Here is a 17,978-nt window from a genome sequence, read left to right on the forward strand (position 1 = left end):
GATTACCCTAAAATGTTGTATTCTATACCCATTTGAAGAGAAACGAGTTATTAACGTGTTTGATTTAAAACTCTCAGGGGACGCTATTTACATTTTAGGGGACCCCACATGGGTACCAGATCCCAAGTTTGGCAACCACTGTACTACTAACCTCTCTCCCTTCTTGCTTCAATGCTTCCTCTCTCTGTGTATCTCCTTTGCCTCATTCATTGCAGCCTGACTCAGCACTGTCTGTCTCACTACTCTCTATAAAGGAAAGGTATTTTGTTAGGGTACGATAAGTTCTCATTTCTTGATTATAGCTAGCTTAATTTCAGTCAACTGCTCTTGCTGAGTCAGGCTCCGTTCAACGTTAGCTTCTAACTTTATCCTTCTAGCCAGCTAGTTATAGCTAGCTACCTGGCTAATAGCCAGAGCTCTTGAGCTACCTTGCTAGCTAGACATCTGACTGACATATCAGCAACCAGCTGTAGCAGTATTTATTAGAGAGGGGTAAAGAAAGATTTTGTTCGGGCGCCAGGCAGTTATTAACCATGCCGAAAGGAAAAGAGTAGAATAGAGAGAGTACCACTACCAGACCCACACACATCAGCAGAAGAGACTGCCGAGAGTGTAGCCTGTTTACCAGATAGCCAGTGGAGAGAAAAGAGAATACACACATCACAGCACAGGGGTAACCCACCAAGAATACCTCATACAATAACAATAATAATAATAATAGCAGAGCATTGAACAGCAACTTCATACAAGAAAGAACCCAGTCATCAACAGAGGATTGGCAATAATCTGTATTATCTTCCAGTGGAGGAGTGCAGAGGGTTTGAATGTGGGGGGTGTTCATAGACACAACAAAGGCCTTAAAAATGTCCACAATCTTCTCGACCACATGTCATTAGTACACCCCACCTCAATACAGTTCAAATAACAATACACAACTTACAAACAACCTCCCTTTTAACTAAAATGTCCACCCAAATAATTCTGTCAGGGCAATAATAGTCCAGCTCCAATGAACTTCAATGGGAAGTGCATTTGAAAAATAGAGAGTCTGATTGCAGGGTAAAGCACTGGAACGATAGAGGGAAGAGAAAGAGAACTAGAGAGATCTTAGCTGTGGTCTTCAGGCGTGCCGGTGTACTGTATGACGCAATTAGAACTCGGATCAAGATGCCTTATGAGCATTTATCAACGCTGGGAACGCAATAAGTGGGTAAACAATAATTAACAAAATAAAAAAGGTGAATAAACGCTATTTCATAAATAAATAAAATCCCTGGTTGGTCTGGCAAAACCCATTCATAAATATCAATATCCTGCCAGGCAGCATCGAATCTACATTTGCCTGCCATTTTACCTATGGATGTGACGTATGGATGTGACGTTCGGCGGCGCCTAATCAGGCACTTCTGTACCTGCCTGGCTAAATAGCAGTGTCGGTGGAATGAGCGAGCTCACCTGGCAATCAGAGAGCGAAACACGTGAGGAAATAAAACTTGGAGGTCTGCCTGGAAATTAATTCGCAAGACCAATACATTTTTCTAATATTTTTCATATTAACATAGTGGATCATTTTCCGTTCTCCTCCTCCTTTTCAAGTACCAACTTGAGAAAATGTCTGACTTTCAAGGTATTCCAGTATATGAATTTCAGAGTGCCAAATTCAAGTACTTTATTAAGTACCTTGTGCAAACCCTGATCAGAGTAACATGGACCACTGCCGACTCACCGAGCCGATGGTGATGTCCTTCTCGCCCAGCTCCTGCTTGTGTCGTGCCATCATCTCCTTGAGCTCCAGCTCCTTCATGATCTTCTCCTTCTCCAGGTCTGAGTACTGCTCCTCAGCGATGGAGCGAGCCAGCTGCTCCGAGTCTGCTTTGGTCAGCGTGATCTCCAGCTGCGCCGCCAGGGAGTCCCTGGGGGGGGTCAAATATAACGATATTCATTTCAAGAACTCCGTAAAGAGGAAGAAGGCTTAAACCAGGCCCTAGAGAAGCCCATCCTCTTCTGGATATCTGGTCAGATGTTTATAAGTTCAGCAGGACTTGAGTTGTAGACTAATGTCAGTAAACAGTGTAGGGCAACACTACTTCCTTGTACTCACCGCTCCTCTTGTAACTCCTGAAGTGACTGCTGTATGTCCTTGTAGAGCTTGCTCTTCTCTTCGCATTCCTCCTTCAACTCCCGCACCTGGGTCTTATACAGCGTCTGGGCAACACAAAGAGATGGGCATCTTCAAAACACAAATTCACACTTCAAGTGTAAAGGATGCATACAAAGGGTGCAAGTTATCTCAAGTTAGGATTCCACTGTCAAAAACCAACCATTAAGTGTTATAGCTGCAGCAGACCTACCGAAAAATACTGCTCAGCCTCTAGCTGGTCCTGAAGTTCCTTCATTTGGCCATCTGAGTCCTGCCTTTCTCTGTGGTCACAAACACAAATGAATCCTTCGAGTTTGTTTTATTGCTATGCCATTTTCTGTCTGCATTATTATTTGCAAAAAAAGTAAAACATGAAAAAAGGGGAGCGAAAAGAAAGTCAGAATGTTGACTGACTTGCGTAGCTCCTGGTTCTGTTTCTCCAGGCTGCGTTTGATTTCCAGCAGGTGGTTGGCCTCCTGTTTCAGCTGCTTCTCAGAGGTCTTCAGGGCATTTAGCTGCTGGTTCTGGGCCTTCAGGTCGTTCTGGGTAAGACTGCGCTTCTGGGTCTCCTGCTCGATCTTCAGGGTCAGGTTCTTCACCTCCTCGGTGAGCCTCTCCTTGTGCCTGCGAAGCTCGTCTAGTTTCTGCAGGGACTGCTTGTAGTCACAGTCCAGCATGCTGCTGTGTTTCTCCAGCTCCAACATCCTGTTCTCCACACGCAGCTTAGAAGACCTCTCCTCCTGAAGCTTCTGCTCCATATCTGGGGGAAGAGAGCAAGAGAAGTGATTTATTTAATTAGATTTGACCCTGCTAACCAGAGTCTAGTTTCTTTACCGAAGACTGATTCCTGTCCTTTGTCATACCTGAGAACTCAGGAATGGTCTTACCCTTCATGGCCTCAGACTTGGCGCCTTCGATCGACTCAATCTTGCTCTTGTCCGCGAGCCGTGCCTTGGTGGCTTTGTGTGATGCCTCCTCCTGCTCCAGCCCCTGTTGCAACACCTTCAGCTTGTACGTCATGTCTATCTCCTTGTTGTTCTTCTCCTACAGGAGTGAATATGAAAGAGGGTTAAAAAAGTAATAAAAAGTATGGAAATGATAGATGTAGTGATATGAATCAGTGTGGATGTTTACCTTCTCCAGATCAGTGAGTTTCTCCTGTAGTTGTCTCTTCTCGGTCTCTGCCTTGGAAAGGGCCTGTCTCACCTGCCAAACCTCATCCTCCAGCCCCGAGATTCGCCCTACAGAGAGAAAAATGTCACCAAAGACCAAATCATGCTCCGAGAGATGTACATGTGAATACATGCACAGTCTCTCCCACACAAACAAAATCCCCACTCACCCTGCATGTCTGTGATGGTCTCAGAGCCCTGGCTGTGTTCTCTCCTCTCAGCCTCCAGTGCTGCCTGCAGCCCGATGAACTCCTTCTCCAGCGTGAGCTTGGAGCGCTCCAGCAGGCAGCACTTGTCCTGCAGCTCTCTGCCCCCGGCCTCCAGAGCTTGCAGCTGCTTGCCTGTTTCCGTCTGGGCCTTCCTCAGCCTTGTGGCCACCTCCTGCTCCGCACGCAACAGAGCATTGGCCTCGTCCAGCTGAAATATTATGGAGAACACGTCAGTTAGTCACTTGGTAATGTGCATTCCAATCACACACACAAACACATTCACATAAACACTCAGTATACATACGTGGACATATGCACATTACCATATACAAACAGACAAGCACTTAAACACACACATTAAGCCATTTTATCCTAAAGCAGAAACACACACCTGTCTTTGTAAGTGAATGTTCCTCTCGTTGGATATGTGCGAGTTCTGATTTCTCTTCTTCATTTCGTCCAGCTGGTCTCGTAGGCTGTTGACTGCAGACCACATCACAAGTTAGATATGAAAGTATACAGTGTGTGTGTGTGTGTTTTCAGCCAGCGATCCTCACCCTCGTTCTCCAGGCAGCGTTTCCTGTCTGCCTCGCTCTCTGCTTTGCGATGGCTCTCCACAGTCTTGTGCTGCAGTAGAGCCTTTTCTCTCTCCAGCTGCCTCAGACTCGACTCCAGAGCCTTCCTGCTACTCATCTGTCAACGTACCACCACAAAGGAAAGTGTTGGAATGGAATAACTCGTATTCTTTCTTGGTTGCCATTTTTCTCAGTTGTGTGCTATAGTTGTATGCTATATTGCTACTGTAGCTCCAAAGTTCTCACTTCTTCATCAAGATCTTTGGAGGTTTTCTCTAGACGACTGGTGGCAGTTCTGCAGGAAGAGAGTGCATGTCAACTTCCTCATCTCCCACGATCATACATGTAACGATAATGGTTTTTAGTAAGTGTGTATAATGCTTACCTGCACTTGTGCTCCAGCTCATCTTTGGTCTGCAGCTCATTATTGAGCTGCTCTTCCAGCTGGTGGAGTTTCTTCTGCAGCTTGGCTGACTGAACAAGGAGGAAGATGAGGACGGAAGAGAAAGCACAACCGTTACGATACACTTCACCTGGACTCTGCTCTGACACTATAGCGTATCATTTTACCACAATTTGTTCAAAGCCAATTGATTTCAAAACAGAGATTTGAGTCAAGAAAGAGAATACTTACCATCACAATATCCTGCAGCAGATGAGAAATTAATTAAGTTAGTTCGGCAAAACAATTTCAGTCAGCATAGAAGTCAATGACTTCTACAACAGCCTTTCCAGGATTAGCTTGTTGTTTAGCTTCTGGAGGAAATCTCCTTAAAATGTGTCAGCATCGCTAAGAACCTGATAGATTGTGTACAACTCCTCAGCTCAACTACAGGAATTATACTATTATGACCAGTTATGACATTGTTTTTATAGCTTTGCATTAGATTAATACACACAAAATAGAAATACCCACCTCTCCTTTCAAGGCTGTTGAGTTCACAGTCACAACTGTTGAGTTATTCACACCGCTTAGTAACCTGGAGGAAACACATTGGTGTTTGATGAGGAACTAACAGCTCATACACACTTTCATACTCCTTAACACAATCAAAGCTTGGTGAAACTTAGTAACTCATGTGTAGTGGATGGCTGAGGTCAAAATATTGTCCATGATGAGGACGGGGGTGTGATAGGGGGACATGCATTTTCAAGTCTTACTGGTCCTCCTTGAAGTATGTGAAGCCGACGAAGGGAAGCTGGTTGCCCACAAAGGCCTTAGGAGTAGGGAAGGTCTCCACGTCACCCTTGTCATCTTCTATCTCATCAAAGTTACTGGTGTCAATGTCACTGCTCAATTCTGGAACCACAGGAGCGGCCGCTGAACAGTAGCAAGACGGGAGATGGGAGAGAAAAATATATATATATTGTTTGTGTTATTCATGTAATTTCTAAGTATCCATATGTAATATATTGTGTATTGTACCAGGATGATAACATTTGTATGATAAAATAATTACATTGACTTGACAGAGACACCTACTGTTTCTAATGCTGTCAAAGTTCCATTGGTCATTCTTGAAAAAGGGGTGTCGTTTGATCTCCTCCACCCCGTTGCGGCCCAGTCGAACCTCCCTAAACGCCAAATAAAGGGCCATGGACTTCTGTTATGAGAGCTGGGACAGTTCCGTCTGAATACAGTCTGGATATTGGTCGGTTTATTAGGACTACAACAAAATTATTTTTGCAAACTGTAACTTAGTTTTTGTAACTGTGGTTACTTGATCATTTTTTAAATCATTACTACCTGTCTGTCAAGAAGGCACAGATTAAGTTTTTGGCATCTTTGGAGATCTCTATGTCATCTGGAAAGTTGAGGGAATTCTTGTGGTCCATGATCTTACTGTAGGTTCCAACAAGGGAGTCGGCGTAGAACGGTGTGTCACCTAATAGGAACAAACACAGAAATGAGGTGCAAAATAATGACATGTTCTAAGCAATTTGCTTAGAAGTTCTCTAATATATCTTTATAGGCAGACTTTAAATATTTTAGTTCCAGATAAACCATCCAGTAAAAGACTTCAGTTAGTGGAAATGGAGATTGAATCATTATTTTTGAGGCATAAACAAAGAGCGGAAACACACACACCAAGAAGTTAGACAACACCAACTCACCGACTAGCATCTCGAAGATGAAGACCCCTACAGACCACCAGTCACACTCCCGTCCATAGTAACCATCTCCACCCTGTGACTTCAGAACTTCAGGAGAGATGTAGTCTGGAGTGCCAACCGCTGTGTCACAGTGCACCATCCCGGTCTGTAACCAGTCAATCCCTCAGTTAGATACACTATCTCAAGCAAACCAGGTCTAAATCATCAAGTATATACAGTTAAGATATAAGTGTTAACTTAAAGCACAGCGAGACACTAGAGATATTCCACTGGAAGTATTGTGAGTAATGCTCTCTTTAGCACATTGCACAACTGGAACAAGAGGAAAATATTGCCCTTACCGAGTCCATCTTCATGCAGGTTCCGAAGTCGGCCAGTTTGAGGTGTCCGTGGCGGTCCAGGAGCATGTTGTCAGGCTTGACGTCGCGGTGGATGAAGCCCAGGGAGTGGATGGCATCCAGTGCCATGACCACCTCGGCCGTATAGAACCGGGCCCATTTCTCAGGCACATCGTAGGTACTGGTGAGGTTCACCAGGTCCCCTCCAGGCATGTACTCCATCACCATGTAGAGGTAACGGTCGTCTTGGAAGGCACAGCACAACTAGACACAGACCGGGAAGCAAAAACAATACAAGTTAAAGGGTTCTCTTACATCACACTTTTCTGGTTCGATTTGGTTTGTGCAGATTGTTTTGAGACATGTTTGTCTTATGTGATATATTATATAGTCTGTGTGTGTGTGTGTGTCGTGTCTAGGGCTGTGGCGGTCACAACATTTCATCAGCCGGTGATTGTCAAGCAAAAAACTGCCAGTTTCACGGTAATTAACAAACACATGTTAAGTACTGATCTGACTATACCATATGGCTGTGGGCTACATTAGCTCATTTAGCAGACAAGATTTGCTTAGAATTCCGTTGCATTATTTATAGTATGAAGAATACAATTGAATGAAATAGGATATTTTCTCCAAACAATTTAAGGGAGTGTGCGCATGCAGCTATTTTTTGTTGAGCGGTTAACAAAGAAACAGGTACTTCTATACTGTATGCTTCATTTAGAGATATTAATTTAACTTTAGGTTGTTCTACAAACATTGGGCTATACATTTAGATTTGTAATACATTGTAAGGCTGCATGATACGACTATGATGATTTGAAAAAAAGTTGCTTGAAAAGCTTGAGCTCTGCTTTGTTTTTTTGCGCAGGCTGTACACACGTCATCAGTCTCTCATTCACAATGTGACAAGCACTTGAAATTGCCTAGAATTTCCCAGCAGCATCCCCTTTGTGGACTACAGAAAAAGGAGGGCCGAGCACGCCCCCCATTCTCATCGAAGGGGCTGTAGTGGAGCAGGTTGAGAGCTTCAAGTTCCTTGGTGTCCACATCACCAACAAACTATCATGGTCCAAACACACCAAGAGAGTCGTGAAAAAGTCACAACAAAGCCTATTCTCCCTTAAGAGACTGAAAATATTTGTCATGGGTCCTCAGATCGCCAAGAAGTTCGACAGCTGCACCATCGAGAGCATCCTGACTGATTGCATCACTGCCTGGTATGACAACTGCTCCGCCTCCGACCGCAAGGCACTACAGAGGGTAGTGCGTCTGGCCCAGTACATCACTGGGGCCAAGCTTCCTGCCATCCAGGACCTCTATACCAGGCAGTGTCAGAGGAAGGTCCTAAAAATTGCCACAGACTCCAGCCACCCTAGTCATAGACTGTTCTGCTACCACATAGCACCGGAGCGCCAAGTCTAGGTCCAAAAGGCTTCTTAACAGCTTCTACCCCCAAGCCATAAGACCCCTGACCAGCTAATCAAATGGCTACCCAGACTATTTGCATTGCCCCCCCCTCTCTTTTACACTGCTGCTACTCTGTTTATTATGTATGCATAGTCACTTTAACTCTACCTACATGTACAGATTACCTCAATTACCTCAACTAACCTGTGCCCCCGCACACCGTAGCCCCTGTATATAGCCTTGCTACTGTTATTTTACTGCTGCTCTTTAATTAGTTATCTATTTTTTTACTTAACACTTATTTTTCTTAAAACTGCATTGTTAGTTTTAAGGGCTTGTCAGTAAGCATTTCACTATAAGGTTTACAGCGGTTGTATTCGGAGCATGTGACAAATACAATTTGATTTGTGTGGCCGTAATCACCCCTAAAAAAAATCCATGACTTTTGCGGCCAGTGGCCGTTGTGCCCTTAGGTTGAATATAATCATTATAATTCCCCTCTTCCTGCATGCTCCGAAGCACCGCTCTCTCACAAGGCTCTCCGTCACATGACTGGGTCTTTCTCACAGGCGTGAAACAGACACATCGGGGACTTAACTGCGTGCACCCGTATCCAATTCTGAGGAGCATATTAAAGATATTGGAAGAACTGTCCATTTTTACTTTGTCAGCCAACAAGATGAATAGGCCTAACAAACAGCAAAAGGATTAGCCTATGTCAATCTACTATCCCCCATATTACAAGAGTTGAAATATTCCAAACAGTTTAGGAGTTGTGGGATGCGATAGATCCCAAATTAATACAACCACCCTCATCAAAAAAACAGTTTTAAGCAATGAGCCTGATGCAAGTTGAGAACGTTTAGCGTAAAATGTTGATAAACTATTAAGCCATTTTTTTAGATTATAATCGCAGTAATGCGCTCATGGCAGTAGGCTATATGCACAAATGTTCCATTATCAACATTGTCAAGTGACAGTAAATGTGATTACTCTTGTAATACTTTCATTATAAAAGGTGCATTTTTTAATGGAGAAAATGAACTTCTCCAAACTTCAAATTCACACTCTGCGTATGTATGCCAGTTAGGCTCTACACCCGTTTTAAAGTGGATTAATGTGCTTCCTTTTAAGAAGTTATTTGGCCACTTTAGTTGTGATACAAACCTTATCAAAACATAAAGACCTATTGCCTATTGCACTATATGTGGTGTGCGACTATGATTTGAGAAATAAAAAAGGTACGCAATCTTTCTTGCCTCACGCTGGGCATCATTCACAAGTGATAGGCTAATTTTGTCACCCATCAGACGATTCTTGATTTAATCTTGTCTACACATACAGTGGGGAGATTTGTATTTGATACACTGCCGATTTTGCAGGTTTTCCTACTTACAAAGCATGTCTGTCATTTTTATCATAGGTACACTTCAACGTGAGCGACAGAATCTAAAACAAAAATCCAGAAAATCACATTGTATGATTTTTAAGTAATTAATTTGCATTTTATTGCATGACATAAGTATTTGATACATCAGAAAAGCAGAACTTAATATTTGGTACAGAAACCTTTGTTTGCAATTACAGAGATCATACATGGAGGTCTCCTCCATTTCCTCTCCTTCAGACTCCTCCTGTTGCTGGTGCTCTGTGTCTGTCTGCTCCGGCTCCTCTGATAGCCCTGGTGTTGCTCCTGTCACATCGGCCTCAACAGTTGCCTTCCTCAGCCTCTCCCAGTTGGCGTCACTCACCGGCCTCCCTTTAAATCTGGGGTCCATTGCTGTGGCCTCATGCAGGAAGGCTTGAATGTCCTCATCCCGATTGCGCTCAGAGGTTCTCCCACACCTTCTCTTTGATGGTTGCCACAAACGTATCTTCATGGTTCACAGTGAAGTGCTCTTCCAGTTTTTGAGGATGGGTTTGATCTGTCCACAGGTGGCATTCTTTTCACATGACACACAGTGTGAATGTATGGAGGATTCTCATGAACTGGACAAACTCCTCAGCCTTATGGAAGTCCTCGTCCTTCAGACGGTCCAGGTTGTCCTTGGACATTGATTTTCGCAATTGTGGGTTCAACGCTGCTGCTTGGATCGCTGGATACTGCTCCATGAATGTCTCTATCATTCGATAGAGCTAGTTCCATCTGATCAAGGATGAGTGAGTATTGCAGATGGCCTGAAACAACAAAAAACATACATTTAATTACCGCAAACTTCAATATTGAATTAAATAGTTAAATGTGGGAATTTCAAAATAATACTTTAATAAATTGAACTGGCTTCTTACCAAGGAGCTGATGCTTTTCCCTCAAGACTGTTTTGGACATCGAGGATCTCTTGAACCACACAACCACTGCTCTGATTCGGGCTGCCCATTTATCAATTGAAATCATTTTGTAGATTTTCTGTGCTGCCAGATTCAATGTGTGTGCAAAGCATCCTATTTTTAGGATGTGTAGCCTCTTGATGGCAACATCCATATTGCCAGCATTATCAACAGTCACAGCTACAATCTTGCTCGGCTCTGTCTCAAACTCTTCCAGAATGTCTGAGATGTCGTCTGCCACTACTTGTACACTGCCCTGGTGTGGAGGACCTTCTGTTTTATACTGCCCTGGCTTGTGTAGTGCACTTTAACAGTGAGATAGTGGTCCTCACAGAGGCTGGGCCACCTGTCGGATGTGATAGCCAGCTTCGGCACGTCCTTCAGCTCAGCGATCACGTTGGCCTTTTCTACACCCTACCAGGTAGGAATTAATGTGTCACTGAGGTAACTCCTGGAGGGAGGGGTATACAGTTGAAGTTGGAAGTTCACATACACCTCAGCCAAATACATGTAAACTCAGTTTCACAATTCCTGACATTTAATCCTAGTAAAAATGCCCCGTCTTAGGTCAGTTAGGTTCACCACTATTTTAAGAATGTGACAATTCAGAATAATAGTAGAGAGAATTATTTATTTCATCACATTCCCAGTGGGTCAGAAGTTTACATACACTCAATTAGTATTTGGCAGCATTGCCTTTAAATTGTTTAACTTGGGTCAAACGTTTCGGTTAGCCTTCCACAAGCTTCCCACAATAAGTTGGGTGAATTATGGCCCATTCGTCCTGACAGAGCTGATGTAACGGAGTCAGGTTTGTAGGCCTCCTTGAACATTTTCTATAGGATTGAGGTCAGGGCTTTGTGATGGCCACTCCAATATATTGACTTTGTTGTCCTTAAGCCGTTTTGCTACAACTTTGGAAGTATGCTTGGGGTCATTGTCCATTTGGAAGACCCATTTGCGACCAAGCTTTAACTTCCTGATTGATGTCTTGAGATATTGCTTCAATATATCCACAATTTTCCTCCCTCATGATGCCATCTATTTTGGGAAGTGTGCAGTTGCAAACCGTAGTCTGGCTTTTTTTTAATGTCGGTTTTGGAGCAGTGGCTTCTTCCTTGCTGAGCGGCCTTTCAGGTTATGTTGATATAGGACTCGTTTTACTGTGGATATAGATACTTTTGTACCGGTTTCCTCCAGCATCTTCACAAGGTCCTTTTGCTGTTGTTCTAGGATTGATTTGCACTTTTCGCACCAAAGTACGTTCATCTCTAGGAGACAGAAAACGTCTCCTTCCTGAGCGGTATTGTGGCTGCGTGGTCCCATGGTGTTTATACTTGGTGTTTGTCCCATGGTGCATACTATTGCTTGCACAGATGAATGTGGTACCTTCAGGCGTTTGGAAATTGCAGGTGTAGATGAACCAGACTTGTTGAGGTTTACAATTTTTTTCTGATGTCTTGGCTGATTTCTTTTGATTTTCCCATGATGTCAAGCAAAGAGGCACTGAGTTTGAAGGTAGGCCTTGAAACACATACACAGGTACACCTCCAATTGACTCAAATGATGTCAATTAGCCTATCAGAAGCTATGACATAATTTTCTGGAATTTTCCAAGCTGTTTAAAGGCCCAGTCAACTTAGTGTATGTAAACTTCTGACCCACTGGAATTGTGATACAGTGAATTATAAGTGAAATAATCTGTCTGTAAACAATTGTTGGAAAAATTACTTGTGGCATGCACAAAGTAGATGTCCTAACCGACTTGCCAAAACTATTGTTTGTTAACAAGAAATTTGTGCAGTGGTTGAAAAATGAAAATGAATGACTCCAACCTAAGTGTATGTAAACTTCCGACTTCATCTGTATTTGGGGTTGAGTGCCTTGCTCATCTCCCTACAGTAAAAAAAAAAATATTTTAATGTGTTGAACTAACATGGGACTAACATACAACCCTTTTATACTACTATATCCTAAAAATGAATACAACTCAATATATACTGACAGACTGTTACTTAAAGCCCTTGGACTCCACTGTTGCAAAGTGGTGTAGGCCTTTCACTATGAACTTGGTCACGGCTAGGTGGCACTCATTCACCCTCTCCTCAGTCATCCTCCAACTAGCTGCCAGCGTTAAGGGGCTTTGGGCTTGTCTTTGGCTTGGACCAGCGGTATTACAGGCAGAAGTGGGTTGGTTCATTGTAGATGCAACTTTAACAAAAAAGTAGCAAATGAATTTCTGAATGCACCCATAGCTAAACAATCAGCTGGCTATTGGTTACTTTTGATCAGGAACCCATGTTCGCATAATTTAGTTAACTCCGTGTGTGGGCTCTAGGCTGCTAGCATACATACCTAATGTAGATCAGGCAACGAGAGATGAACTACGAGCTAAGCAATCTAAAACTGTATTTCTCTGCCTGTACATGATGCACTTTCCATAGATGTTTGGACAGGTTGCTCGTGTTTCCACCCTTACAAGCAAAAGTCTTTTTGCACTTGTGGCAACGAGCTTTGTCAGCATCGACTCTGGTGAAGTGTAACCACACTTTTGAATGTTTAGTTCTCTCAGCCATGGTCACTAATTAAGAGCAGGGTGCTGTGTGTGCTGTAGCGCCAGAGAGATCTCTTCTGGATTGGGATTAGCAAAAATGCATCATAGACAAATGTCTTAATCTCATTGCAAATTAGAAACGGTTGGCGAGATAAAACGTGCAAGATAACATTCATGTAGCAATAATATATAGGAAATATATTTTCTTAATTTCTCCAGTACCGAAAGCAGAACCGATAACGTCAGAGCTTAACCATACTACAGTCTTTCATAATTTAGCCCCGGGCCCCGTTTAATACCAGGTTTCCGTACCCATCCCTATCGATCTATGTACTTAAATAGCGAATGGAGGTCGCTTTCCTGTGGCTCATTTTCATGCCAGCCAGGTAGGCTGTACTCCTGTTGTAAAGAGAAGCAATGTGCTTAATATTAGGAAAGTTGATAAATATAGTAGTCCTAGCCTATAGAAAGCTGATGGGATCCTCCTCTTTTTAATAGAGGTCATCACTCTGTTTTCTCACACAATTGCATAGCCTATAGAAATGTTTGATTAGATTTGCATTGATGTTAGAGTGATTAGAGAGACAATAGAGTGCTGAATACCAGGCTTTTAGCAAGCTTGTTAGGCTACTAATGACCATCAGCAGCATCGGAGCGTGGAGAAGCCTAATTATCATGACTAAACGGTCACGTGGAATTTGACTGCTTTCATGACTCGTGAAAGCCAGTGCGGCGGTAACATGGTCACCGTAACAGCCCTAGTCATGCCTTACTTGTACGACCCAGGGACTGTTGGCGAAGGCCATAATATCCCTCTCCTCCCAGAAGAAGGCAGAGTCAGATCGTTTGATCATCTCAAACTTGCTCAGCAACTTCATGGCATACACTTTCTGAGATGCTTTGTGTCGAACCTGGGGAAAACAAAGGAATTAAAGTGTCAGAAAGAGAGACGGGAAGACAAAGACATAGGGGTAGAGTCAAAACTAAGTGGTGTAGTGAATACGCAGGTCCTTAACATCTATGAAATACAAAAATCTCACCAGCTGAACCTCACCAAACGCCCCTCTGCCGATCACCTTCACCCTGTCAAAGTCCTCAGACCTCATCTGAAACTCCCGTATGTGCCCCATCACCTTCTCATCTGCATGGAGAAGAGTCAGTCATCCATTACACACATTCACATGAACTATTATCAAACGTATACTTACATCTGTTTAAAAATGTTTCTATGTTTTTGTTTTTCCGTAGGGCAGGGTAGTCCAGATCTAGAACGAAGGCATTGATAGAATCCTGAAAGAGAGAATGAAAACAAATTCATTGGAAAAGAGAAACCAACATAAAACATGCGATCAAGCAAATATAAAATGACAGCGTTATTTTTAGGGTGCAATTAGATTTTGTCCCCAAAACAATTAGGACACTTAAGTGCCACATTGGATAACATGTTTGTCCATTTCAATAAAAGTCATTCAGGAATTGGGCATATAATATGATCAAATAAAGAATTCCAGAACTTTGATTTGGTGAAGTGAAATTGACATAACTCATAACAGGCTTAAAACACAGAATGCAGGGCAATGGATTTGTCACCTGTCATTCTCTAAACACCAACAGAGCTGTGTCAACCTCTGTTGAGGTTTGTAGTTTGTTCCAAGAATAACATTACAACAAACCTTACTATAACCTCTCTGATCCTATGTGTGTCTGTTCCTCCCCCTCTACTCTGCAGAAGTCAGTGTACACTGTACAGCTTGCTGCCAGCGGTTTCATCATCTCTACTCCACTTCCCAATAAAGGACGTACCTCACACAGAACTACTATTTAAGGAGAAAAAGCACATGCAGACACACTCACACACACAATCTCCCTTAGAGCACAGCAATTCAGGACATGGTCCACCCCGCCCAGTACTCTGAAGATAATGTCATTGTGTCATGAAGCCAGTCCCTCAGTGTGCAATTCATTTCCTCTTTAGAGAGACAACTCTACGTAGCCCGGCTATGGGCCATGAGAAAAAAAGAACTTAGGCTACACTTTTTAAATAGCGGACTGTAGAAGTTGTATTAGTTGGCATATATTTAGAAACATCACGGTAAAATGGCCGATTGTGGTAATGACCAATCACTTCATTTTGGGTTAATTGAAAAATGTAAAGGTGCAATTACACAAAGCACCTGCATGACAATGAAGTAGTCTACAGGTACCAGGAGGAGCTGCATTTACTTCATAGACATCAACAGAAGATTCCATTATTACCACATGTCCTATGGAACACCAGTTAAAACAGGACTGTAAACACTAAGTATCGACCTTTCTGGGGGGAAAAAGCGACCTACTTCTCAGAGCATCTTCTCAGGTGCAAAGCAGCATCCTGACTGCTCACTCAACATGTCAATCATACATAACTGGACAGGCATTGGACAAGAGCCATCCATGCCCCGTCCCCATTGCAGAAACTAGAAATACTTTGAGTGTGAATGTCCATTCCATGCGTGTTTGTGGGCAACACCTGGGGAGATTCAGAACCCTTCTTTCAGACTACAGTGTGTGTTCAGTGTGCCCGTGTGTGTGTACACGCCCGGGCCGTGTCTGTGTGTGCGCGCGCGTGTGAGTCCAGAGGTTATTGGGGGCTGGGAGGACTGAAACCTTACAGAGCATAAAAAAGGGCCATGACCCAAACATTAAAAACCACAGAGAAATGGGGTAGAAACAAAAATAGGACCCAAACGTGAACACCTAGTACTTTGTTACTTGCGTATATAATCTGAATTTCTTCATTTCCACACATCTTTATAACTCCTAGAGATAGTGTATTAAACTATAGACACAAATTGATTGACTCTCAGGAATAGGTCAATGTTATTATGAATAGGTATGAACTCTTCAGACAGTGCTGCTAAGGCAGGGACACCGACTGACTCACTGCTGCTATCTTATCAGTTCTTTCTTATCGGTCTGAACCATATCTGAACTACAGTGAAAAAACACTGCTGCTTGGGAGCACACTGCAAACCTGCCAACGTATTGGGTTGCATGGCAACATCTTAGAAACATGATTCAGTGAGTGACGCAGTGAGAACAAAGTTGGTGACAAGCGACAAGTCAATATCTACTAAAATACAACACAATTATCAATCCTACCATCTAACAAAATGTATGCACACCAGCTTGTAGAAGAATACAATGCACATGTCAAACTTGAACACTGGAAGGAGGAGCTGAGAGAAAAGGATGAAAAGTAAGAATAAAAGGAACAACAGTTTGTTGGTAGCAACTGCACACCAGTTAGCAATAGCCTACTGTATTTCCACGTTTTAATTTTATTAGTGGTTGATTTCCCTGGGACTTTCCTGTTTGGCAACACAAAAATAAAACATTGAAGGGGAGAATGAACAAAAAAATTCTGATACAGTTTCATTCAACTACATGGCCTACTCCCAAACAATGCCGTCGGGGGTACGCCAAATAAAAATGTGATTCACATTTTCAAATGGGGCTATACATTTGGGTAATGTTTTTTTCCTTGCGGGAGTAGCCTCGTGACTGCCAAAAATAAAATGTAACTATATAGTGTTCGTCGAAATAACAAATGTCAAATACAGGTAGCCTAATCAAATAATTAACATCCAATTACATTAACCATTACTCTCTCACGCGAACTCCACTAACAGTTCGTATGTAGCCAAACATAGCTGCTGCTCATTCCGTTTGCTCGAAAATTGATAAATGTTTAAAAGAAAGTAAGGCCCGTGTCCATAGACACATACCAGCTCTACTGGTAGTACTGCTACTACCAGCAGTACAACACCTACACCTGTCAACGACACAAGTTGTTCTGCTTCCACGAGCACCTCCAATGCTAGCATCAGTAATTCTACATTTGTTGCTAGCCCAGGTAGCATGGACACTGACAGTTGTGAATCTGTTGCAGCCGAAGAGCTACTGCCCCCTTAGCCGGGAAAGCACCGAACAGACAGGGACGTTGAACCATCGAAGAGGCATAAATATGATGAGAACTAAATTGATTTCGGGTTCACTTATATTGGGAGTAGTGCCTTTCCTCAGCCACAGTGTGTTATGTGCAAAAGTACTCACAACTATGAAATCTTCACTCTTCTGCAGACATTTAGAAACGAAACATGCCAATTTGAAAAATAAACCACATTAGTTTGAGCGAGAATTAAGAGAACTTTCGAGTAGTAAGACATGTATAAAAGCAACAGATATTAATAAGAAGGGGCTAGAAGCATCTTATATGGTGAGCTACAGAATGGCTAGGACAGACGAGCTCCATACTATGTGGAGGACTTAATTCTTCCTGCTGCCGCAGATATGTCTGGGACAATGCTGTGAGGAAAAGGCCCCCCAAAAAACTACACAGACAATGCCTTCATCAAACAACAGTATCAAGACGCATCAGTGACATGCCAGGAGATGTTTTGAAACAATAACTGCTTCGCATACAAGCCAGTGAATTCTATGCGTTACAGATGGATGAGTCAACAGACATACCAGGAGCTGTGCCAGACCCACCACATGTCTGTTACATTTATGGGGGGGTCAATTAAGGAAGGCATCCTTTTCTGCAAACCACTGGAAACCAGGAGAGGATATTTTTTAAATACTGGACAGCTTTGTGACATCAAATGGACTTGGGGTCAAGATGTGTTAGTATCTGTACTGATGGTGCAAAAGCCATGATAGGGAGACATAGTGGAGTGGTAACGCACGTTTCTCCTGACACCACTTGGGTACACTGCAGCATCCACCGAGAGGCTCTTGCTGCCAAGGGAATGCCTGACAGCTTGAAAGATGTCTTGGACACTACAGTGAAAATGGCTAACTTTGTTAAATCAAGGCCCCTGAACTCTCGTGTATTTTCTGCATTATGCAAAGATATGGCAGCGACCATGTAACGCTTTTACAACATACAGAAGTGCGCTGGTTATCAAGGGGGAAAGTATTGATACTTTTTTAATATTGAAAGACGAGCTTAAAGTTCTCTTTACTGACCCTAATTATGACTTGTCTGACCTCTTGTATGATGAGTTTCTCACACGACTGGCATATCTGGGTGATGTTTTTTCTCGCCTGAATGATTGGAGTCTTGGATTACAAGGACTCCACGCGACTCAAC

The 17,978-nt window shown here is 42.9% G+C and overlaps 1 protein-coding gene across 2 annotated transcripts in view; it reads right to left on the reverse strand.

Annotated features, from left to right (window-relative positions):
• LOC129813027 (rho-associated protein kinase 2-like) overlaps positions 1 to 17,978 on the reverse strand; it is a 55,362-nt gene that overhangs the window by 8,273 nt on the left and 29,111 nt on the right. For both annotated transcript variants that reach the window (XM_055865155.1, XM_055865154.1), the window contains exons 2-22: positions 14,050 to 14,131; positions 13,882 to 13,982; positions 13,615 to 13,752; positions 6,553 to 6,813; positions 6,212 to 6,356; positions 5,844 to 5,982; positions 5,580 to 5,671; positions 5,258 to 5,417; positions 5,013 to 5,076; positions 4,731 to 4,742; positions 4,482 to 4,570; positions 4,343 to 4,391; positions 4,079 to 4,214; positions 3,913 to 4,004; positions 3,483 to 3,729; positions 3,275 to 3,381; positions 3,028 to 3,184; positions 2,555 to 2,900; positions 2,352 to 2,421; positions 2,102 to 2,205; positions 1,727 to 1,913 (exon numbers count right to left, since the gene is read on the reverse strand). In XM_055865155.1, the coding sequence (XP_055721130.1) occupies positions 1,727 to 1,913; positions 2,102 to 2,205; positions 2,352 to 2,421; positions 2,555 to 2,900; positions 3,028 to 3,184; positions 3,275 to 3,381; positions 3,483 to 3,729; positions 3,913 to 4,004; positions 4,079 to 4,214; positions 4,343 to 4,391; positions 4,482 to 4,570; positions 4,731 to 4,742; positions 5,013 to 5,076; positions 5,258 to 5,417; positions 5,580 to 5,671; positions 5,844 to 5,982; positions 6,212 to 6,356; positions 6,553 to 6,813; positions 13,615 to 13,752; positions 13,882 to 13,982; positions 14,050 to 14,131 (2,778 nt within the window). The remainder of the gene's footprint in view (positions 1 to 1,726; positions 1,914 to 2,101; positions 2,206 to 2,351; positions 2,422 to 2,554; positions 2,901 to 3,027; positions 3,185 to 3,274; positions 3,382 to 3,482; positions 3,730 to 3,912; positions 4,005 to 4,078; positions 4,215 to 4,342; positions 4,392 to 4,481; positions 4,571 to 4,730; positions 4,743 to 5,012; positions 5,077 to 5,257; positions 5,418 to 5,579; positions 5,672 to 5,843; positions 5,983 to 6,211; positions 6,357 to 6,552; positions 6,814 to 13,614; positions 13,753 to 13,881; positions 13,983 to 14,049; positions 14,132 to 17,978) is intronic.

Source organism: Salvelinus fontinalis, chromosome 16 (assembly GCF_029448725.1).
Source record: "Salvelinus fontinalis isolate EN_2023a chromosome 16, ASM2944872v1, whole genome shotgun sequence".
NCBI classification, from domain to species: Eukaryota; Metazoa; Chordata; class Actinopteri; order Salmoniformes; family Salmonidae; genus Salvelinus; species Salvelinus fontinalis.